Raw genomic sequence first — 24800 nt, forward strand, 5'->3', positions numbered from 1 at the left:
TCCTAGAAGAAAAAAACAAATAAACAAAGGAGGCAGAAAAAGAATGGTTCATCAGGTGTGCACATGGTACAGTAAAAGACTTGGAAATTATTGTAAGCTCATACTGAATTAGAATGACTTATGCAGTGTTCTTTCTCCAAAGTTTATACAGTAGTTGAAATTAATGTATAGAAAGTGCCAGTTACCTGGTAGGCACCCAATAAACAGTTATTACTGCAATCCTAACAGGATTCATGACTTATAAAAGAAAACAACCCTGTCTCAGCAGTTGGTAATGATCAGAGCTCAGTTAGAATTTTAATCTTTCCTTTAAAAAAAAGAGTAAACTGAGAAGAGGTGAAGGGTGATAGAAACAAAAGTTTCAAAAGGTCTTCTAGTGTTGCTGAGGCAGTGAAGAAGAAAGCGGAGTGCTTAGTCTAGTCCAGAGATGTTAACTGGAATGAGGTCTCCCCCAAGCCTTCAGACAATAGGAGTATAGGCAAGGAGTGCATGGCTTTACATCCCCCTGTGAAGAATGCATGGCCTGGAGGAGGCTAAAGGATTTACCACTGACTTCTGTTTTTAAATGTCTTGGAAGATGTGGCTGTCATTGATTGGTAGAACAGAGTGGGTCTCGATGATGCCCAAAGATCCTTTCCAGGTGTACAATGTCCAACTCTGTGAGTCATTTATAAAGATGAAAAGTTAATGTAGCCATATCAATGAAAAATATCTGTCTTTGTCAGTTCAGCTTCTTAAACTACCATAGACTGGATGGCTTGGAAACACGAGGAATTTACTTCTCAAAGTTCTGGAGGCCGGGAAGTCTAGGGTCAAGGTGCTGGCAGATCCAGCATCTAGTGAGGGCCCACCTCCTGGTTTGCAGATGGCCATCTTCTTACCGTGTCCTCACATGGAGGAGAGCAGAGGAGAGAGAGAGAGAAAGCAAGCTTTATTATATTCCTTCTTATAATATAAGGGCATTAATTCTAATTACCTCCCAAAGGGCTTCCTGGTACCTTCACTTGGGGTTAGAATTTCAGCATACGAATTTTGGAGGGATATAAACAGTCCATGACCATATTCATTAAAAATTTCTTATGCCCATTGTAGAGCTGCCTTAGAAAATGTTAAATATGGAGAAAAAATACACAGAGAAACAATTGTATGCCAAAATCTGTCATTTATACATGTGCATTTAATAATAAGTTTATACAAACTGATCATATAATAGGTTCTGGAAGTTGAGAGATCAAAGTTGATTTGAGAACTGTTACCAAAAGATGGTTTTATAGTGTGTGTGTGTGTGTGTGTGTGTGTGTGTGTGTGTGTGTGTGTGTTTTCCGAGAAGTTTGAAACCTTCCTGATATTTATTTTGGCCACAGCAATCCGTATCTAAAATAATGAACTGTGGCTGTTCTTTTAGTCTATGAGGTGTCTGTCCCCAGAGACTTCCTTTCCGTATCTGTTTAAGTAATTTGCCAGGATTCTGTCTGCTAAGAAAATGAGAAACCTGGTGTACAGCCTTTGCCTAGAAAAAAATTGGCCAGATTCTGCTTCTTCAACTCTCAGACACCAAGAATAAAAAATATAATGGGAAGGGCCTTTAGGGCTCCTTGGACCCCCTCATTATGTAGATGAACAAACTTAGGCTGAGGGCCTTTGAGAGGTATGGTTTATTCGAATAGGAAGGAAGACCTTGACCCGACACTCAGATACCAATGAGTCCAAGGCTGGACAGCCTTGTTCAAAGAGAAGAGATGTGTATATCAGTTTTACCTGAGGGGGAAGCTAGACATTGCTGTCCTATTGGCTGTACTCCCAAATTAAAATACGAAATGAACCCAAGAATGCAGGTTGGAAATTATGCTATCACAGAACAAGATTGCAAACCTTCTCTTTTGTGTTCTTACACCAGACTGGAAGGCCCATGGTCCCAGAGCTCACAAAAGAGAATTCTGCAGAAAAACTAGAGAGTGTATTCCCTGCCGCATTTGGTTCACGCTTTCTCTTTCATGACCAGGCTCCATCCAGACACACTTCTCAGAGTGTTATCTAGGTCAGGGTTTCTCAGTCTTTTTGTAATATGATGTCTTTTTAAAATTTTAATTGTGACAAAATACATGTAACATAAAATCACCATCTTAACCATTTCTGAGTGTACAGGTTAGTAGCATTAAGCACAGTCTCGTCGTTGTGCCATCATCACTACCATCCATCCACAGAACTCCTTTGATCTCCCCAAGTGGAAACTCTGCTAATACACTGAATTAATGAATTGCCGTTGTCAATAACTCCCATCTCCCCCTCCCTTGGTCCCTGGCAACCACCACTCTTCTTTCTGTCTCTATGAATTTGACTGTGCTAGGGACCTCGTATAGGTGGAATCATATAGTATTTATCCTTTTGTGTCTGGTTTATTTCACTTAGCATACTGTCTTCAGAGGTTCATCCATATTGTAGCATGTGTCCGAAATTCTTTCCTTTTTAAAAAGGAAATTCTTTCCTTTTTATGACTGAATACTATTCCATGGTGTATATATACATAATGGAATGATATTCCATGGTGTGTGTATATGTTTTGTGTTTCCATTCATCCATCAGTGGACACCTGGGTTCCTTCTACTTTTCAGCTGTTGCCAATAGTGCTGCTTATGAAGACATTCATAATTCGAATTCCTGCCTTGAGTTATTTTGGGAATATACTCATTTCATCCTTTTTGAACATAAACTACACAGTCAGAAGTACATTTTGCATCAGACCCTATGAAAGTGTATGTACTGAATGGAATCACAAAACATTACCTACAACTACTCTGACATCTTCTATTCTTATTTAAGATTTTAAAACACAGGTCAAACCACACCAGTCTGCCTTTGCCAGCCAGTGTTCCCAACACACTACAGGTTACTGACCAACTAATGATACGTAGTCTGTGCCAAAGGATTGAGGAAGCAGAAGGAGATCACGTGCGCCGGCCCCACCATGTTTCCAGCCCTTAGTCACCTTAGGTCAACGACCTCCTCAGGCCTCCCCGTAGCCTCAAAAGGGAGTTCTTCCTTCCTCATCTTTTACAGATGAGGAAACTGAGACTGAAAGAGTATAAGAAGCTTGTCCAGAGGTTTGTATCCAGTGAGTCTGTTCCCACTCAGCTCTGCCACAGGCCCACACTACCGGAGTGCGGCTGGTTTAAACCCTGCGGTACTCCCCTCAGAGAAGCTATAAGCGTCCTCACAGGGCCAAGGAAGGCTTGAGCTGGAAGGAGGCCTGACAACTCAGAAAGTTTTAGGACCGTTCACAGACTCAAGAAGGTAGATAGTTGGAGTGTACGTTGCACGAGAAGGACGAGCTTTTCAGCGACCCCTAAGTAGATCGCATAAGCAGCCGCTCCCCTCACTTAATGATTAAGGTGGACAGTTTCTAGACGTGAGTTTGGCACCTCTGCAATGAGCAATTCCAGTCCACAGAGACATTAATTAATAAACTTTAGCTACTCTGTATTCGCTGTGGCTTTAGCAGATGGCAACGTTTTTCTGAGGAGTCACTTGGGCCGTGGGAGAGTGTGGTAAATCAATAAATATTACCATATTTATTGATTGCAGTGGGTAATCAATAAATATTGCCTGGCATTAGCAGACTGATTATGCTTCCTCCAAATGTTTTCTTTTATAAAGCTTCTTCACGCTCTTGTGCTGGAGCTTTGCCCAGCTATTTAGAACATAATACATACGCAATAAGAAATTGTGGGTATGAATCAACAAATGAATGCGGAATAACACAAAGGATGGTTGGAATACATTTGCTATGCATTTTCTTATCTTCTCTCAGAAATACCACTAGCGATTTGTTCTTTCTCTTCTACAGATTTTGATTAAGATGTAAACCTCCAAAGTGCAGAGCTTATATATTTACAGATTGAACTCTCTCGCTCTCCCCGCCCCCAGATCACACAGATTCTCTTTGCTTCTAGTGCTAATCTCTTCCCAGGCAGCCTGGTACCATTATGATACTTTCCAGGCATTAAACGCCTGTTTTGTGCCGGACGCTGTACTGGACATGTTGTCTTATTTAATTCTTACAATAATCCAATGAGGTGTGTTATTGCATTATTACATCCCATATCACAGAACAGAAAATCGAAGTCTCAGAGTTGCAAGTTGGCTCAAGATTTCGCAGTTGGCCGTGGCCTCAATCTCAGCTAGGTCGGCAAGCTCCAGAACCACTTGCAGGAACCACTTTCAGTCTGTGGCCTGGTGCAGGGGGCATATGAAGCAGAAGCTATTTTAAGGGAGAAATCCTGTTTCTGCGCAAAGGGCTGGTATGTCCCTAAAAGCCCTTAATATCTGCCCTCCCTCCATATCATCAAGAAAACTGTGTCCCAAAGAGCTGGGGAGGAGGCAGGAGGTTATAGACAGTAAGGAAGGGTAGCATTACTGCACAGCGATAGAGATCTTGGAAAAAGCAGAGGCTAGAATCTGGAATTCATCTGACAATCCAAGTAGCTGGCAGAAGTAAAAGGACAGCTTCCCAGCCCTTGCCCACCTGCTCACCTCAGAGGGCCTTCTGCTGTTGGCAGAGTATATTTTGCTAAAGCAGAACTCACATGATCCCACCAAAGCATGTAAAATATTTAAGCCTCTGCCCTCAAGATTCTACCACAGAGAATTCCACCCCCACTTTGAGCTTCTTAAATAGCTGAAATAGACAAAGGGACAGGGAAGGTAGGGATCGTGGGCAGGCGACCAAACTTTCACACACGTGCACGCACTCATCTCTGTTAAACAGGCCATCCCTGCTTTAAAAATGAGGACTTGGTGGGACTTAAAGCATTTCTTTAGAATAGTAAAGGTGTTGGTATATCATGATTAAGAGGTAACAAATCCTGAAAAGTAACTAGCCAGTCTGTGTGCTAAATGCCTAATAAAAATCGGATAACTATATACTCTAACAGTGATGCAGGGACGACAGGTGTAAACTGAAACATAGTATCACCCTGTAGATGAATCAACTCTTTAAATCTTCATAGCAACCAGAAAAGTAGACAGTATTAGAATCTCTCCTTTTATAGATACAGAAAGTGAGTCTCGGGGAGCACACAGGTAGTGTGGCCCAGCCAGGATATTACCCTAGCGGTATCTGACTTGAAAGCACTCTTTCTGCAGACACCTGAGCTGCGTTGTAGAGTAGACCCAGCACTGCTGGACTCCATTCCTGGTTCAAAACACAAACAAATGAAGTTCAAAGTGACCAGATGGCAGGAAACCCAGTGACTGGGGACCATTTCATTTGAAAGTCTGTTTAACACTAAAGCTTAGAGGATTGAGTTAGATTAATTAGCTTGTAGGGATGGGGGAAAGAGTGTTATTCATTCGCTTTTGGAGTTGGGGAGAGTAAAGATAATAATAAGCAGGGTGAGAAAGAAAAAACAACCAATAGTTTGGTTGAACTGTTAACCAAATAACTTCACTTCTTGAAACAATCTGATGCTAATTTCACACAACCTGAGAAGTTTTATACTCTGAAAACAAAGAGATGATTTTTTTAATGGATAAATACATAAAATACTCTTATTTATAATTTTGAAAATATAAGTATATCATCCATTTGGCCACAGGAAAAAAAAATCATTTTTCTCCTGGGCCAATTGTAAAAATGGAACCAATCTCTGATTTTGTGAGTTTTGTTTTCCTGTTGACAGTTTGGGCTATGATCCTCACCCCAAAAATTTACTGAGCACTTTACTATGTGGTAGGCACTATTCTAAGCATTTTACTCATATTATTCTCACAGCTCTCTGGAATGGTTATCCCCATTTACAGATAAGGGAAATGATGCACAGAGAGGGTAAGTAACTTGCCCAGCGTCACACAGCTAGTGTGTGACAAAGCTGGGATTTGAATTTAGTTTGATTCCTGAACCCATGCTTTTAACCCCACTTTCATACATTCTCCATTCTGACTATCAGACTTCAACATATTTTCAGAATACTGAATATTAATATGTCTTTGAACAAGAGAACACCATTTCTGAATTACATGTCCCCCTTGGGTATACTTAGATGTTGGAAAATACACTTGAATTAATAATTAATGTAATTAAGATCTTCATCTTATCTTTAAATGTCTGGAGCATATCAATATTTTCATCTTCCCTTTCAAAATGTCCAAGAGGTGATCATTTTATTACATTTTGAAGTACAATTGAATTCTATTGCTTTTCCTAATAATTACTGTTACTAACCATGCTAAATTGCCTCAGAGTGGGAACTATAGAGAGAAGACTCTTTCGGTGCCTTTGAAAATATTAAATTGGACGTACAAATTTTGAAGGAGAATGATCGATTAAAACTTGAGTATTTGTTTGGTTTTGTGGCTGGACTACGATCCCGTGCTGTCTGCGGGACCCATTTTGCCAGTTCTGGACTCAGGTGATCCAGAGCTGAAACCCTGTGGACTTCGTCAGACAGTGTCAGGAGGTGGTGTGCTCTGTGGGGCTGTTAGTAAAACTGGATGGTTCAAAAATAAGCCAATGCCATAGAGAGTTATACCTAGACAAAAAGCATTCAGAAGGATAGGAATGGAAATTTCTCTTTTTCCAGTTGTAAATAGATGTCTTTGTTGTTTTTTTATCCCTTCTGTTTAACCTCCAAACTAGTATTGCCAGATGAAATACAAGGCACACAGTTAAATTTGAATTTCAGAGCAACAAGGAATAATTTTTTAGTATTAGTATATCCCATGCAATATTTGGAAATAGTTTTTTGGTTTTTGGGGGATTTTTAGTATAAATATGTCCCGTGCAATATTTGGGACATATTTATATTTTTAAAAAATATTCATTTTTTACCTGAACTTCAAATTTAACTGGGCATCCTGTATTTTTATTTGCTAATTCTAGCAACCCTATCAAATACCATGTAAGTGTTGGTCCAGCTGGACTTTAATTTAAATCCATACCTTACCAAAGAATAGAAGATAGGCAAGGTGAAGAAGGGAGAGAAAAGAGCAGGGAGAAGAGATAAAGAGAAAAGAGAGAGATAAAGAGAAGAGAGAGAAAAAGTAAGAAGGAGTTCTGGCAATCTGCCAAATAAAATAACTAACATTTTGCAAGAAAGAAATCCTAAAACTGAGGTCATAGGATGGAAAAAGTCTGTTACGCAGACTCTTTAGCCTGAACACTGGCCAAAAAAAAAAAAAAAAAAAAGCAGGCATCCTATTAACATCTGAATACCAAAGCTCATCCAGGAATGGAAAGATTTGGAATTTGAAGATCCTTAGCATCCAGCTTTGTTCGAATACCACAATTCTTTATTAATTGCAAGGAGGATTTTGTTTTTTCAGTGAGATGCGTAGGTAATTCGATATCAAAGAAAGCTAACTTCATTTTATGTTACTAAAATGCATTTGAAACTTCGTGGATAACCTTTTGTTTGCTTGCCTCGTGCTAAAATGCAAAAAAAAAAAAAAAAAGAAAGAAAGAAACCTATCAGATACCTGATATGGAGAAGAATTTACCTCTGTTTAAAAATCACACAGTTCTGCTGCGAAGCATGAAGATGGCTTTTTTTTTTTTTAAGCTAAAAAATACTAACTGACAGCTTCAAGACAGATTTTTTTTTTCTTTAATCTCTAACCAGACAAATTACTAGACGCAAGAAACCTCTTGCCTTAATCTGGACACGTCACAGATGTGACACTGTTCTGTAGGAGATGGCTTTTTAACTGTGGATAGGGGAAAATAACCTTTGGAATTTTTAGGATGTTATTACAAGCAAGTTTACTAGTTTTTGACTTACTAAGCCACAGCTGGAGCCAGCCTTCATCGGGGTAAGAGTATTTTCATACTACTATTATATCTTTTGTATTTTAAGAGTAGGATTATCGCATTTGGGGGAATATGGCCTTTGAGGCTTGTACTGTCGGTTGAGTATGCAAATGTGAGTGTCCTGTAAAAGGGGAGAGGAGCTGCCGGTTTCCTTCTGTGCCGTAAACTTAACAACTTCAACAGATGATATGTTGGGGCTGCTGCAGCAGGAATTGGATCACACCATCATGTGGGATCAAAGAAAATTTTGTGTTTCTTTGAGAGGCATTAAAAGGGCTGGGCTTATGGCCTCCCTCAGAGCCAAGCAGCTATGTGACAAGCTCTCATTTCTGTAATTATTGTATTGTTACTGTTGCTTTAAAAAAAAAATCGACCAAACAGTACAAGGAATTTTCTGGCCGAATTATGAATCTGTCCGACAATATTTTCTTTCAGGTTAGTTTAATAGGAACCATCATTGCTTTTTCTACCCTCTTTCCTCCATTCTGCATCTTTGTTTCTTTTATAAGATACACTGTGTCATTAGTTCAGAGAATGAACAATGTTATTCTGTATGTTTTTCCCTGAAAGAGACCAAAAAATTTCAAAGCCGGGCTCTCTCCAAAGAGCCACAGATGGCATCCCCGCAGGCCTGGCCGCCTGTGGAAATGCACTGAGAAGCCACAGAGAAACACATCAGTCCACCTGTGACAGCCAGGTTAGGAGCAGATGCCGTTTCAATAGGAGAAATGTCCAAAGGAAATTGTCAAGTGACATAAGTAACAGAGAACCAATCGGTACAGTGAATTTCAGTATTCTATCCAACTAGTCGTTTGTTTGTGGGGTTTTTTCTTGGTTTTGGGGGAAGGGGGGTGGGTTGTTTTTTTTTTTTTTACCCAGTCCAGTCTCTTTACTGTGGTTCTTATCCAGGGTGCACATCAGATCATCTGGGGAACTTGTGCTCTGCAGAGCCTCAGTTAATCAATGCCTGCCCCTGTGATTCTGATACACATCCTGGGTTGAAAAACCATGCTCAGGAGGTCCCAAACCCAGCTAACCTTCAGAATCACTGAAAGGACTTTAAAATGCGGCTTCCTGGACCACTCCACCTGAGATTCTGATTGGGTGTGGCTGGGGTTGGGCCTAGAAATATGTATTTTTGAAAAGTTTCACAATTAATTTTGATGATTAGTCAGATCAGGAAAACCAGCTTTGCCCTAACTGAGTCATGTTAATTTCAGCAAAAAAAGAGGTTTTTGATTAAAAAGAAAAAGAATCTGGTCCTGAGTACGGTACTTTTAGAACAACACCCTATGTTTCCATTGTCATCACCTTAAACTTTTTCCTAGCTTTATCCCCACCTGCTTCTCTCCCATCTCGGTGGAAGAAATGTCTGATCCTTTTCTCCTCTGGTGCCCCTCACCTCATCTGCCTCCTCCTATCTTGTTCTTTTCCTAGGTACTCTTCCTACCTGGGCCTATAGTCTGTTCATATTTTCCCAAACAAAACAACAACAGTCCCAGCCATCAACCATTGCAGTTGTTCTACTCTCAAGGGTCCTCTTCCTGACCACCTGTCCACTACCTGTCTGCTACTTGTCGGCCACCATGACCTATTTGTCCCTGGGCCAAACCAGTGGCCCTTTCTGAGTCTTTAATTCCTGTGATGTCTTTGCAGCCTGTGACCCTGTTCATTGACCATGCCCTCTTTGAACCATCTGTTCCTTGTCTGCCACCCTACAAGGGTTCAGTCTTTGGTCTGTTTCTTTTTTTCTACATCCTTCTCATGGTGATCTTATCCATTCCCATAGCTTTAACTCCCATCTCTGTCCAGATGCCTCTCAAATTGAGATCCCTAACTCTGATGTCTTCCTTGAGCTTCTAGCCAGTCTGTCCTGCCACCTACTGAGACCCCAAATCCTACGTATTCAGAATCGAATACTCCTCTCCATTCTTGCCCCCTGCTCTTTCTTTTATATCACCTATTTTTGCTAACGGTGACCTCCACATGCAAAACCATGGTCTCTCTCCCCTTCCTTGGCCCCAAGACTTGGTTACTTGCTATATCCTATCAAGTTCTATGCCCACAGCTTCTACATAATTCTTTTTCTGTAAGTCTCTATGGCCACCTGAGTTTAGGCCTTCCCTTCTCCCTTCCCTGTCCTCTATAAAAGCCTGATCTCCCTCCCCCTCCCCCATTTCTTCATACCATCTCTATGAAGCTGCCAGATTAATTTATCAAGTACAGTTCTGGGGCTGCCTGGGTGGTGCAGTCAGTTGAGTGTCTGACTCTTGGTTTCGGCTCAGGTCATGATCTCAGGGTCACTGGATCGAGCCCCATGTCAGGCTCTGAGCTCAGACGGGAGTCTGCTTGAGACTCTCTTTCCCTCTCTCTCTGCCCCTCCCCAACCAGATAAATAAACTTAAAAAGATATAGTTCTGATCATGCCACGTCTCTGCTCTAAAATGTTTGATAACTATGTACTGACAAAAATTAAGTCCAAATTCCAAACCTGGATTTTAGAATCTTTTGCGATCTTCCCCTATTTCTTTTTCTAGCTTCATCTTACACAACCTACCCTCAATCCCCACATACCCAAAGCACGATCCAACCTGGTACTTGCTATTCCTCTGTGATGCCCTGGGATCTTTCTTCTACCTACCTCTGTTCGTGCCATTCTCTCTGCTGAGAGTGCATTCTTCTAATTCTCCCGAGAGTCTTTCCTGGTTCTCACATGAGAACCTCTCCTACTTCTGTGATAATGCTACACAAGTTTCAAATTCTAACTCAGTTCCTCTACCATTACACCAAATATATACCTGATTTTGCCCCTAATATATTTCCTCATAATATAATGGATATTTTAGTAATAAATATATGATAGGCATATAAAATCACTAAAAAAGTAAAAATTCACCTTAGTTATTGCCTGAACATTTTGAAATGTGGGTTAGTCAGGCATTAGCACAGTGACCTAAGAACATAATGCATCTCATGGTCTGGAACTGTATACCTTCATCCACTGACTAGGTGAACCCAGGGGCTAGAAATGCAAAAAAGGGCAACATGATTAGTTGCTTTATTGGTTTTAATTTATAGAATTCAGAGATAAAATAGGAACCAAGTTCTGAAAGTTGAGTGGCTCTCCATAGTGAAATCTGTACCTTCTAATACCCAGTACTTCATTTTACCCACTTACAACCAAAAACGTGACACAATATATTGACGTTGACCTTCTGCCTAGGGCTTTTGTGTTACATCTGAGATCTAAGCCAGGGTCGGTGGTTATATTCTTATGCTTTCTTAAAGTCCATCTGTGGACATAAAGGAGTGTGTGTTATGTAAGATACCTTTAGGCCTGGTGCCTGTGTCAAATAAGGTATTATTGGATGCAGTAATGGCTCCAAGGCCTCAGAGTCACACTGGAAGTTCAGAGACCACAGGGCTTGAATACTTCAGACTTAAACTTCTAAAACTATTCCAAACCCGGGTGAATAGGTGAAGATAGTTTTCACAGTAGAGAGGATAAAGGAACTTAAATGGTATTACAGTTTCTACATTTCTCTCAAAGTGGGTACCAGTAGGCTGTGGTAAGTGACCTATGTGTGGCAATACAGAGAACAGCCTTAAGAAAACAATACAAGCAATATACTCAAAAATATTATAAACAAATCAAAATGGAACTCTAAAACATTTTCAGGTAGCCCACATGAAGGCAAAAAAAAGAAAGAGGAGTGAGAAACAAAAGATAAAAACAGTAAATAACTGATAATACGGCAGAATTAAACCCTAACATATCAATAATTACATTCAATGTAAATGGTCTAAATACACCAATTAAAATACAGAGATTGGTAGAGTGGATTTTTAAAAAATGATCCAGCTACTTAGTGTCTACAAAAAACTCATTTCAAACACAATGGCATATGTAGGTTAAAAGCAAAGCTATCAAAAAGAGACATCATGTAAAAATTAATTTAAAAATTAGGAATGACTATATTAATATTTTAAAAGTAGGTTTAAGAACAAGGAAAATTACAAGGGACAAAAAGGGAAATTACATAATGATAAAAGGATCAATCCACCAAGAAGATATATCAACCTGAAATGTATATTTAGAATCAAAACCACTTCAAAATACATGAAGCAAAAGCTGGTGGAGCTGAAGAGATAAATAGACAAATCCACAGTTATAGTCAGGGATTACAAAACCCCAGCCTCAGCAGTTAATAGACTACTAGACAGGAAATCAACAATGATATAGAGGAATTGACCAATACCATCAAGCAACAGGATCTGTTAGAATTAATTAATAGAACAGTTCACCCCATAACAGTTAGAACATACATTCTTTTCAAGTACCCATGGAACATTCACCAAGAGAAGCCTTATTCTGGGTCATAAAACAAACCTTAACAAATTAAAAAGAATAGAAATCATATACAGTATATCCTCTGACCATAACAGAATCAAACTAAAAATAAACAACAGAAAGACAACAGGAAAATCTCCAAACACTTGGAAATTAGACAGCTTACTTCTAAATAACCCCATAGGTCAAAGAGGAAATTTCAAAGGAAATTTGTAATACACATAAAAATGATTGAAACTGAAAACATGACATATCAAAGTGTTATGGGTTACGGCTAAAACAATGTCAAGATGGAAATTTATAGTACTAAATGCTCACATCAGAAATGAGAAAATATCTCAAATCAGTTATCAAAGTTCTGCCTTAAGAAACTAGAAAAAGAAGAGCAAAATACACCCAAGGCAAGCAGAAGAGAGGAAATAAGAATAAAGCTAAAATTGATGAAACTGAAAACAGGAAAACAGTAGAAAAAAATAAGCAAAAAGCTGATTCTTTGAAAGAATTAATAAAATTCCAGCAAGATTGAAGATAAAAAGAGAGAAAAATAGAAATAACCAATATCAGGAAGGAAACAAAAGATATTACTGTAAGACCCTGTAGACATCGGAAGGATAAGGTAATCCTATGAACTCTACACACATAAATCTGGCAATTTACATGAAATGGATCAAATCCTTGAAAACCCACAAACTATCAGAACTCAGCCAAGCTAAAATAGTTAACCTGAATAGCTGTATAACTGTGAAAGAAATTTACTTTGACATTTAAAAATCCCCCCCAAAAGAACTCTCTAGGCACAGATGTTTTCACTGGAGAATTTTATCATTTATATAAAGAAATATTAACATTTAATTTTGTACTGTCTTTTCCAGATAAGATTCCCAAATCATATGAGGCCAGTATTACCCTGATGCCAAAGCCAGACAAAAACAAAACAATAATAATATAGATCAATATCTCCTGTAAATTTAGAAATTAAAAAAAATCTTTTTCAAGAAGATTTTAGCAGATTGAATCCAACAATGTATACAAAGAATAAGATACCATGCGTCCATCTATACCAGGTAGGCAAGGCTGGCTCAATATGTGAAAATCAGCCCATATAATCTATTGTATCAACAACCTAAAAAGGAAAATGCATATAATCACATGCATTGATGAAAAAAAAGCATTTTACAAAATTTGACACCAGTCTTATTCAATGTAACACGGAAAGTTCTAGCCACTGAAGTAGGGCAAGAAATAGAAATATGTACTGGAAAAGAAGAAACACAGCCGTCTCTATTTGGAGACAACACATGTGTCTGTATGGAAAATCCCGAAGAACCTACCAAATAGAACTAACAAATGAGTTCTGGAAGATTATAGGATATAAGATCAACAAGAATCAATTGCATTTCTGTGTACTGACAACAAGTAGGAACCAAAATAAAATATAATACCATTTACAATTGCTTCAAAGCAAGCAAAATACTTAGGTATAAATCTAACAAGTATACAAGGTCTCTATGATGAAAATTACAGAATACTGATGCCTGAATGCCTAAAATGTTCTCACTTGACGTCCGCAACTGTGTGTCCGCACTGTGGATCAGTCTCTCCTTGCAAAAGAGTGTTAACTCTGATCTGTGGTGATCCTTGGACATTTCTGGGTAAATACATGAAAGATCAAGTGCTTAAGTGGATACAAATTATTGGTAGCATCTACACTGATATAAGTTTTCCACTGTCTCAATATCAAAAGCCCAAGAATGCCTAGATTCCCAAAGTGAGTCAGTGCTTGGATTGTTTTGCATGAACGTACTTAGCCAGGATCAACAGCATTGGACTTGAGCTTGAGGTGGAATTTCCAAATTTTCAAATGTTTGGTGACAGCCATCCAGCACCCCAACACTGGGCAGTCCAAGGCATGAGTCACAGGCAGACTTTTGAACAGTCAGTGTGCGCTGATGAGATGCCCGGATTGGCTCCAAAACTCCATTGTTAGTGGTGCGGCAAGACACGTAGCTGCCCCAGGGGCTGGGAAATACGCTTTAAAAAAACACAAACAGGCTGCTAAAACAGTGGCCCAAAGGCAGAGGGTAGAGATGGCTGTTAGAGAATTTTCTTTCCTAGAACAGAGTTTTCACACTGGGCAGTTTAAAGATGTTCTGATTCCGGGAACTTTGGGTTAGCTCCAGGATCAAGACAGCACTGGGCTACTGCCCAATCCTACAGACGATACACCCTTGGAATTCTATTTTGAACAGCCTGGGAATATACAGAGAAGTTTTAGAGAAGGAAAAAGCAGACGTAAGCATCATAGAGCATCATAGATGAGACCTCGTGATGCAGGCAGTAGATATATTGGCAGCACGCAAACACACAGTCAGGTATCCGGTTACTGCCTTATGCATGGTCATAAAGCAGTGTTTTTCAAAGCACTTTCAGTTCCGTTACATCACCCTGTCTTCAACAACATGTAAAAAAAGGAGACTTGGTTTTATCATGTCTGTTATAAGTACTTAACATCAGAACCAGGAGAAGGACTCAGCCCCTCAGCTCTGAGATACCTAGCAGAGCTGTTAGAGCCTGAAAGGAGTTAACAGAGCCTGGATCCTTAGCACGACCTATTCTTCAGTTTTGATCCCAAGGGCCTTTCTACAGAACAGAATGTCTTGCTTATTTTTTGAAGAAGAATTAGCCTTTACAACAGAAGTATGTACAGAAACCTAACTCATGATCTTAACTGCTCTTCCTTACCACATTTGCTCTATAGACCTGAAACTTGCATTTCTTTTTTTCTGATAAACTCTAGGCTTTTACAGATGGTCCTTGGGTTGGAAAGTCTTTTTCGAGGTAGGATAGCTACAATCTCAAACACACACACACACACACACACACACACACCACTCCCCATTCCCAGAGCAGGGATGGACACAAGGCCATCTCATTCACCTGCAGTGCTGCCCAGCTAAGTAGGTGGCAGGACCCCACATGGCATCGAGAATTCTCAAATCTGCAGGAACCCGATCCAAAATCTTGTGGAACTCCTCCTCTCCAGCTTTCTCCTGCTTCTATTCTCTGCCTGTGAAGACCCAAGTGACCGTCTTTCCCTTGGGGTGGGAGGCAAAGAGTTAAGAGACCTGAGGCCTTCAGATCTTATAGGCATGGAAAGGGCCTCACCCCCTCAGAAGAAATAGAGGAAGAGGAGAGCAAAGGGAGCAACAAGGCTGGCCAGCTTCTCCTCCATAGCCATCCAGAATTCCACCAGTCCACAGAAATGCCACGCTGCGCTGTAAATGTGCAGAACTTTCATTAGTCCAAATTCTGGGCTCCCAGAGACCACATGTCTAGAGCAGAAGTAGGAAGAAAGAGCAGTAGGACAAGTATAACTTGATTCTCTTTTGTGGCAAACTAAGTGAGTGTAGATGTGCCTGTGTAGACTGGAAACGCATACCCTGGATTGGGCCTTTTACATTAAATGTAACACAGAGTTTAAGTAGTAGAAGCATAGGATAACCCGGCTTAAAATTAAATACTGTTCAGCTAAGACGCAGTGATTTTAGCTTCCTGGGCACAAACCACCGAATCTTGCTGCTGTAACAGGCAGCGATGTTGGTGTGAGAAGACGGAGGATGAAACTGTCTTAATGAAACTTTCTACAGTTCTTCCAGACAGCTGAGATTTTATGTGATAATCTGCCAAACTGATTTCTTGGGCAGTTCATTTGTGAATTTTATCTGCACACTCACCAAAAAATAATAATAATAATCAATTTTGTTTGAACGGGTATGGACAGCTAACTGTTGTGTGAGGCCATTAGGCCGTGAAGAGTGAGTGTGCCCTGTGGGAAGGTGGTGACTGGTGTTCAACGGTGCCCCGTTGGAGTGGTTTGGGGTGTCTCCCCACACAGGCAAGCTTTTCACACTTCTTAGGAGTTCTTTGGCTAGGGAGAGGAACTCTGTGATTCATCATCTTTATTTTTACAGACACTTAATTTCAGCTTCTCCTTCAGTTCTCCTATTTTATGGCAGGCAGGTGCTCATAGGTGCTCGTGAATTCTCAGAATTCTATATTACCAATGTAATCCCATCTATAGTGAAGATAGAGTGCTGTTTTGTGAGTTTGAGAATATTCTGTTTATTAAGGTTGTTGGAACTAACCGTGGTCATTTATAATGAAAAAAGTGGAGGCAGGGATAACCCTACCTCCTGCATCCTGTGTAGCTCTGGGTATGCACGGAAACTCAGAGTTTTTACAGAAAAATACATTTCCCAGATATTTTTTTCTTTGCAATTTAAAGGCATACTTCCAGCCTATCTCAAGAGCTCTCACTGAAAAGAATATATTTATGCTCATAAATGTATGTACCTGGCATTAATCCCCTGGTCATTGGTAAGCCGGTGCATTAAATGATGTATTCAGGTAGAAGTATGGCGTCTACGAGGGTTCCACCTGGGAAACTCACCTGAAGGGAAGCCTGAGCCATCTGAGGTATGAGACTGGCCCAGCTGCGGCATCTAGAACTTACCCAGTCCCGGAGCCCCCAGGCACGGGGGGAGTCTGAGCTGAGATAGGTTCTTAGTGTAGAGCACACACCAGGTGTCAAACAATTTGTACAAACAAAAACAAAAACAGACAATCTCCGTAATTTTTATTGATTGCATGTTGAAATGACAATATTTGGGGGTATATTGGGTTAAATATATTATTAAAATTAATTTCACCATTTTACTTTTTTGACATACATACTAGCAATTTTAAATTACATAGGTGGTTCATATCTATTTCTGTTAGCACTGTTCTAGAGAATCCTCTGGCGTGTAGGGTGGGCAAGGCGAGGTCCTATGGAAAGCAACGCGATTTCAAACTGATTACTAGGCATCCCTCGGCAGCCCTACCCAGGGGCTTCTCCTTGGCGGCCCTTGATAGCTTCAACACACACCCAGCACAGCCCGTGGCCAGCTGCCCTCTCCTCACCCGTTGCCAGCCTTCCCCTGAGCCTCTCCCTCCCTCCAGCATGGCCCCACACTCCAGACAGCTCACATTCTGCTGGCCTGAGCATTTCCTCTCTCCAGCAGAAAACGGGAGAGTCTTTGGTTAACCGACCCATCTTCCTTAGAAGGCTTTCCTTTAAAGTATCAACCCACAATCTCTCCCTCAACTCAGATGTTTTAAAAGCTCTGAAGGCCTGCAATTGAAACAACAACAGACTCACTTGGTAGAACTGGCTGCAGGTTATTTAGAGCTTTGATCTCACTTCCTGTGACCGTTCATTCGACCGCCCCACACCCTGCCCAGGTGTTGTAGAGTGTGCGATGGAGGCATCAGTTTGCCTTTCTAAAAAAAAGTTCTGAATACCCAAACACATCCAGACCTGAGAGTTTCAGAAGGCGTTATGGACCTGAAGCAGTTTTTCCCTCCCTTAAAACCTGGCTTCGCTCACCCATCCAGGCTGCCTTAAAGATCATCTTCCTGCAAGACAGGCTTAACCAGGTCATCGTCCTCCTTTCAGTCCTTTTAAGGACTCCCACGGCCTCCAGGCCAGATCCCAGCTCCTTCACAGCTGTCCGGGCTTCTCATCAGCAGGTATTGATCAGCTGCGACAGGTAGGCCCTCAGACAGTGGGGCCTCAAGACACTTGGAATACAGTCTCTGACCTTAAAGAAGGGAGATGAAACAACAGGAACTACAGTGAACAATAAAAGTGTTCAAGGCAAACGTGAAGGAAAGCCGCCGCAAGTGCAGGCCGAGTAAGAGAAGCCAGAGAGCAGAGCAGCAGGGCTCGCCAGTCCCCCTGCGGCTGGACGGCAGGAAGGGGGGAGGGGCGGCAGACGAAGTGAAGGGAAGTGCAGTTTCCTGCTCCCCCACCTGGACGTCTGTCTTCTCCAGATAGTTAATGAGGGTTGGCCTATTGCCTGCCTTTCCAGTGGGCCCAAGGGACACCCAAAGGATCCTTCCTTCTAGAATCAAATGTGTTCCTGTGTTTTGTCATTTGAACTGATTCCTTAGAAACACATAACCAGATGCTGAAGTTCATTGTTTTCATCCCTGTGTCATGCTGAGCCCAAATTAATCTGCCAACTCTATTTCCCACTGTCCCTCACCTCTGGACTACACGTCAAGTTGCCAGGGGACTTTGTGGGGGTTGTTGGGGAGCCCTTCCTTTCAGTTCCCTTTGTTGAGTCCTACGCACACAAGGCTCTGAGCCTACACTATTAGAATCCCGCAGCCCTCAGGCCCTTAGGATGCTTATTCTGTCCTTTAACATTCGCAGAGTGGTTTTGTCTACGTGATCTTATTCAGTTCCCCAATAATCCTATAAAGTTGAGGAGATGTGTACTATTCATTCTCAGTTTACAGTCAGAAATGGAGGCTTAAAAAGGCCCAATATCTTACTCAGGGCCATCAAGTTAGTAAGTGACAGAGTTAGAAGTCAAAAATTAACTCCAAATCCAGCACATTTTCCAAGACAGTAGTCGCTCACTTCCTATATCTCACTAACGTGAGGGGCTAAAAGCTTTCTTTTAGGGGCACCTGGGTGGCTCAGTCTGTTAAGCGTCTGCCTTTGGCTCAGGTCATGACCTCAGGGTCCTGGGATTGAGCCCCAAGTTGGGCTCCCCGCCCCGTGGGGAGTCTGCTTCTCCCTCTCCCTCTGTGCACTCTCTCTCTCTCTCAAATAAATAAAATCTTAAAAAAAAAAAGATTTATTTTAATTGACATATTGCGCATTTGAAGGTCATTGAGTAGGTATGGACGCATGCCCACTCTTGGCCCAGACATGAAACCTTTCTTACCAGTTCCCGAAGCAACGCTGGCAACATTCAGCCACTTTCCAGAATAAATCTTAACAGCTACGCTAAAGAATACCCCAAATTTGTAAAGGAAATGTTGGCCCAGCCGTGTGAAACAGCAGAATGGAGCAGGGGAGACAGCAAACAATTTATGAGTACTGGTAGCGAAAACAACCCAGGGTGCTGGATCGGGTAAAAGAGCTGCACTCTTGTGGGTAAGTGAAAGGGAGGTGCAAGGCTTTCCTAGATAAATTCCATAGTTACGAGATCACAGTGTATCATATAACCAAATGACAGCTTTTAATGATGTTGTTATTACTGGCAGCGCAAAAGCTTTCGTACAAGTATTGTTTCTCAGATAGAACCACAGTTCTGAGAGAGTATTTTCTTTTCCCCTTTATAGAGAAGGAAACTGACAGTCAGTATTACCGGCAGGTCACCGAGCAAGTAAAGAACGCTGGGAAGCAAAGCCAGGAGCTCGTCCACTCCCGCTTAGAGCACCTGGGCTCCTGTGTGGCTAACTGCTCACGGCTCACATCAGCTAAGCCCCGGCTTTATACTGCCGCCGGATCAGGGGGTCAAGGGTCGCCAGATGGGTCTTCCCTCAGTCAGAATTTGGCCTGGGAGTCCATAAAATCCTTCAACAGTCTAAAGCACCCATCTCTACTTTCTGGTCTGAAGAGTTCTGAGAAGCACTGAGAAGTAAGAAATATGTATTTACACAGTGAAAAAGGCTGCTTTTATATGGGATCCCTTGACATTGGAAATAATGACACAGTAGGAAATGAAAGAGGTGTTTGGAGTGCTTTTCTTACTTACCAACTTAAGAGTATAAATAAGGTACCAAAAATCACTGCCTTTCGAGTTCATTCTTTTATAAAAAAAATAGATCAACAACTTTATTTTTTGGTAATAAGGGGAAAAAAGAACGAAGTACGTGGTATCACAGGACAAAGAGTCACTTTTGGGAGCCATTCTCCTGTTATTGAGGAACCAGTGATAGACCTAAGGTCTACGAATTACAGGACCCAGGAGGCAAAGTCACTTCTCTAATGCTCACCAACTCTATAATTTTTCTTTGGTTGAAATCACCTTGACTTCTGTAAAAAGTATGTGTTTTTCTTTCATAGAAAGGATTTACAATTACTGTAAATAATGATACTAGATAAGAAATCCTAGTGGCATATCAACTGTTTCCGTATGAAAATTAGGTTTGGGCATATCCAGTGTTCGCAATATCTGGGGAATAGAAAGAAGGGTTATTTCCAAGAATCCTATGGAAACATACACAGAGAAAAATAACATTTTTCTCGCAGAGTCCTATTTAAAGTTCTCCATCCTGGGTAATAATGTTAACGTTACTATCAGTCAGTACTGACTTGAGTTGTAGTCAATAATGAAATTCCCGTCCATCTGTTTTTCATCCCGCTTCTCCTCTTACTCCATCACCCACTTCTTTTCTCTGTAACCTCAACGCAGTCTATTCATTTCCATTTGGTTCAGTTGGGGAATCTGTTAATTTGTTTCCTGCTCTGACCCGGGCCCCGCACTGGAAATAACAAAATGAACATGGGACTGTGGCATGGCCTCTGCTCAAAAGAAGTTCAGCCCGCACAGGGTGAGGCTAAGACATAAGGAAGGCATTTCAGTGGAAGGTGACAGCAGCTCTGGTACAGGTGTGCATCCAAATGGGCTAAACCCCCGCAGCTGGGAGAACGGCTCCGGCTCGGAGAAGCTGAGCCAGCTGTGGGCTTTCACACTGGGTCTCCTCCCACTGCATTTAACCTGGTACCTTATGACCTGACTCTCCAGAAGACACGAGAGTTTCAAGCATCGTCTCAGTCCCAGAAGTCTGGAGGAGGAAAGAGAACTACTGGCACCAGCCAAGACAACGGATCCTTGATGGCGTTTAGAGAAGAGGGGACACCAGGGAAGAAGGATCTTCTGGTGGACTTCCTAGGGGAGCGGTTCTTGGGATGGACCCTTAAAGATGTGTGCGATTCAAATTGCAGAGGAAGGAGGCCCAGCATTGCAGGCGAGAACAGAGCACACAGCACTGTGGGATTTGATCATGCTCCCTCTTCCAGAAAACTCCTCCAAGGCCTTCATCTGCCAGTCTTCCTCCTGCGACTGCATGTCCCAGGCACAGACGCCACCTCCAACCTCCATAGCCTGGTAACCTCTTCCCAACTGTTGCTGCTGTGGATAAGATAGAAGAGTAGGAATAAAGAACAGGCTGTTTCAGAAGGGGCCAGGAGCAAGGGACAAGCAGAATTCTCTGTCCTGTCTCCCTGGCCCCAGGGGCCACCCCACATTTGGAAGATGTCACCAAGGCCAGAACCGGATTTAGCAGCTAGGACTCTTCTCTGCCTTGGGACTCAGTGCTGCAGGGGCCAGAGTTAACAGTCAGATTTGGCAGGAAGAGAGCTCAGCCTGGAGGAGGAGGTGGGGGCCAGGCCAGAAGGCCATACCCTCCCTGGGCTCCAGCAAAGCCCTGACCTTGCCACTCTGGCAGCCTTAGCCGCCAGCCCCCAAGGCTGGTGACCAGTCACTGCTTCCAGAAGCTCCACTCAGAAGGGCAAGAAGGCTATTCAGAAGGGTCCTTGACACTTTCCATATTTGAGATCGTATTAGTTAATTACATGAACATCCTGGGCCCTAATCACTAATCAAATATCCTCCTGAGACAAGACCTCCGTCAGAATGAATTTCCGCCTTCTAGCCAACAGTGCTCCTACTGGGGGAACTTTTCCCTTAAGTTCATTTTTCTCCTGATTCAGTCACACACTCATAGGCTCTGCACGGCTCGTCCCACGTCCCATGGCCTCTCACTGATGGCAGGGTGGCCACTTGCTTTGTCACTGCTATTTCCTCACAGGAGGGAAAAGTGGCCAATGACACTTATCTGAGGCCCCTGCTCTCTTGCACAGGTTTTCCTCTGAAGAAAGGGTTGAGGTGCCACCACTGACACCAACAGTTGATAAACCACTGGTCTCGATTGTCACCAAAGCCTCTTTACCTCTAAATCCCTTTTAAGGAGATTTTCCTGGCACACGAGCTCTTTTATGGTCTGAGTCCTCTGACTGTGGTCTTGAGGGAAGGATTCCTTAAGCGAAGGCGGCTCAGAGAGAGCCGGGAAATGCCCCAGCTTGGAGCCCAGCTGGGGACAAGGGCACAGGAGCATCAGCAACACGGGGTGCTCCAAAATGACACTCCCAGACTGCAGGCCACAGAGTTCAGCAGGTACCTGCCTTTGGGGCAGAGCTTTATTGTGGTCTCTGTATTTTTCGTGAAATACTTAGAGCATAAATACATAGAAAGATGCCATACGGAGCTCTTAGTGCACAAGTAAGACCCAATTTCCCCCAGAACATCCGACTCAGCATGGGAGGAATAAGCAGTGACTGGGCACAGCCTGGTATGGAGACCAGCCTTGGCAGTCAGGCAACCCACGAATTTTCTGGAGCAGGGAGTGTGTTGCAGGTGAGAGGTGAGGAAATCCTGGTCAAGATTGGTTTGGTAAAGAAAAAGAAAAGGCAGTGAAGGAGCCTCTGATAGGGCTAAAAACTACCTGCTTGGCCTCAGCTTCCTAAGGGACTGGGCCTCTGGGCCCCAAACAATGTCAAGGCAAAGTTAGGGTGAGTCCCTTTAACACATATTCCTTACCTACTGTTGTCTCTGCCTTTTGTGCCCCACACCGAGACATTCAGACAGAATATGCCCCGTTTGCCTGACACTGTATCCACGCTGGCATCTTCGTCCTTCCCCATATGGCTCCTCCTGGCCTCCCCCAACCTGCCTTCTCCATCAGGGAAACTAAACGAAAGAAATTCCAGGGGCAGCTGGGTGGCTCAGTTGGTTAAATGTCTGACTTCAGCTCAGGTCAGGATCTCAGTGTCCTGGGATGGAGTCCCACATTAGCTCCTTGCTCAACAGGGAGTCTGCTTCTTCCTCTCCCTCTGTCCCCTCCCTGCTTGTGCTCGTGCACAGGCTCTCTCTCTTTCTCAAATAAATAAATAAAATCTTAAAAAAAAAAAAAAACCACTCCACCATGCCTATATAGATACTCTTCAAAACACAGATTTAATCTTTTTTAAAAACACTTTATTTATTTACTTATTTATTTGAGAGAGAGCACAAGCAGGGGGAAGAGCAGAGGGAGAGGGACAAGCAGACTCCCTGCTGAGCGGGGAGCTCAACAGGGGCTTGATCCCACCACCCTGAGATCACGACCTGAGCCAAAATCAAGAGTCAGATGCTCAACCGACTGAGCACCCAGGAGCCCCTAATCTTTTTTTCATTATTGTTACCTTGTATTAGGATATCTTTAACCAAAATATATTTGTCAAAAGCCAGATCTTTAGTGGGAAAAGATCTGGATAAAAAATCACATACAATATCCCATCATTTCCTGCAGGAATTCTAGCAGCGGGACAGGGCCATTAGCCTAGCACCTTTTATTTCATAAACAGCTACACAGTCGACTGAGGCCCTGGGAGTCTCCGGGTTCTGTCTGAGCCCTTTCCGTTGTTGCTTTTTCTGGAGTAGACAAATTTGCCCAGCCACTTTTTGTTGTTGAAGTTAATAGGCAATAAGCTTTAAAAAGTGTGATTATTATAAACTCAATTGCTTCTTACAGTAAATTTTTACATAACTTATTTTGAGCTCATTATTTTTCAGCTCTCTAAAGGCATATTTTAAATAAATTCCATTTCATTTGTAGTCATGGATCAAGTTCTTCAGTACAGTGTTACGGGTCTTGTCTCTTATTAAAGAAGGGCGTGTGCTTAGGACTTTTCATTAAGTAAATACTTGTGTGCTCCTGGTTCTGGGGACACAGAAAGGAGTGAGGCTGGCACTTCCTTCAAGGAGCCCATGAGTTAGGTAGATGGCGGACTCTGAAGACAGATAATTACACTACAGAGCAGCAGATGTGCTAATAGACAAGTATACAGAAGAGGATAATTAAGGTCACTGAGCATCAAGATGATGTGTCCTTTGGGGTGGCATTTGAAGGGTGAGTAATAGATGAAAGCAGGGAACAGAAAGAAGGGCATTTCAGGCAGGAGGGGAGGTCAAGGCTGAAGGTCAGACAAGTGGAACTATACATAGTTTGCACTGTTCCAGTTTTGAATCCAAGGGCTAGGACAGGGTAGCAACTGCAAAGAGCTGAGGCTCTTGAAGAACCTTGTGGGCCTTAACAAGCAGCAGGGACTGTGGATTTCGATTTTAGGTGGACTGCAGCAAGATGGGCAGTAGAGCCTGGAGGAAAACCTGGAGGGAGGGAGTTGCTAAGCTCTTCCAGGGGAACCAGAGGTGTGGATTAAAGCCGTATTGTGAGGGGTGGAGGAAGATGGGTTCAAAAGAAAACCGAAGAAGTTGAACACACACCTCTAGGAGTTTTATTGTCTGTAAAGAGGAAAGGGAAGAAGTCAGCAACCATGTGAAGATTGCCAACCACAGACCTGGGCATGCAATTCAGTAGTTCATGTTGGATTTTAGGTGGGGAGATGAGGGGTCCTGGTTTTGGGCAAATCAAGGTGAAGGGACATCCAAGTGGAGATTCATTTATTTTCTCCGCAAACATTTGTTGTGTGGTTATTCCATGGCAGGCATTATGCTATGCCCAGTAGGATAAATGTGGTCTCTGGCCTCCAGGAGGCCATAGTGCCGAAATGCCAGGGTGCACTTGGGCCTGTAGACCTGGCTCTTGGAGGATGAGGTCATAGATGTCAGCCTCAGGAATAGATGAGAAGGGGGAGAAGAGAACTGAGGACAGGACCCTAGGATAACATCAACTTCTGAAGAGTGGCAAAAGGGTAGATTCATCAAAGGAAACGGGAAGTCCAAGATAAAAAGAACCTTAGGG

The 24800-nt window shown here is 42.3% G+C and overlaps 1 protein-coding gene across 7 annotated transcripts in view; it reads left to right on the forward strand.

Annotated features, from left to right (window-relative positions):
• AFF3 (ALF transcription elongation factor 3) overlaps positions 1 to 24800 on the forward strand; it is a 553103-nt gene that overhangs the window by 395159 nt on the left and 133144 nt on the right. For 4 of the 7 annotated variants that reach the window (XM_087863299.1, XM_087863300.1, XM_087863303.1 and 1 more), the window contains one exon: positions 5771 to 5824. The exons of the other annotated variants lie outside the window; for them this stretch is intronic. In XM_087863299.1, the coding sequence (XP_087719425.1) occupies positions 5771 to 5824 (54 nt within the window). The remainder of the gene's footprint in view (positions 1 to 5770; positions 5825 to 24800) is intronic. 7 annotated transcript variants of the gene reach the window in all.

This window comes from Ursus americanus, chromosome 7 (genome assembly GCF_024610735.1).
Source record: "Ursus americanus isolate L20-20 chromosome 7, mUrsAme1.1.p, whole genome shotgun sequence".
Lineage (NCBI taxonomy): Eukaryota > Metazoa > Chordata > Mammalia > Carnivora > Ursidae > Ursus > Ursus americanus.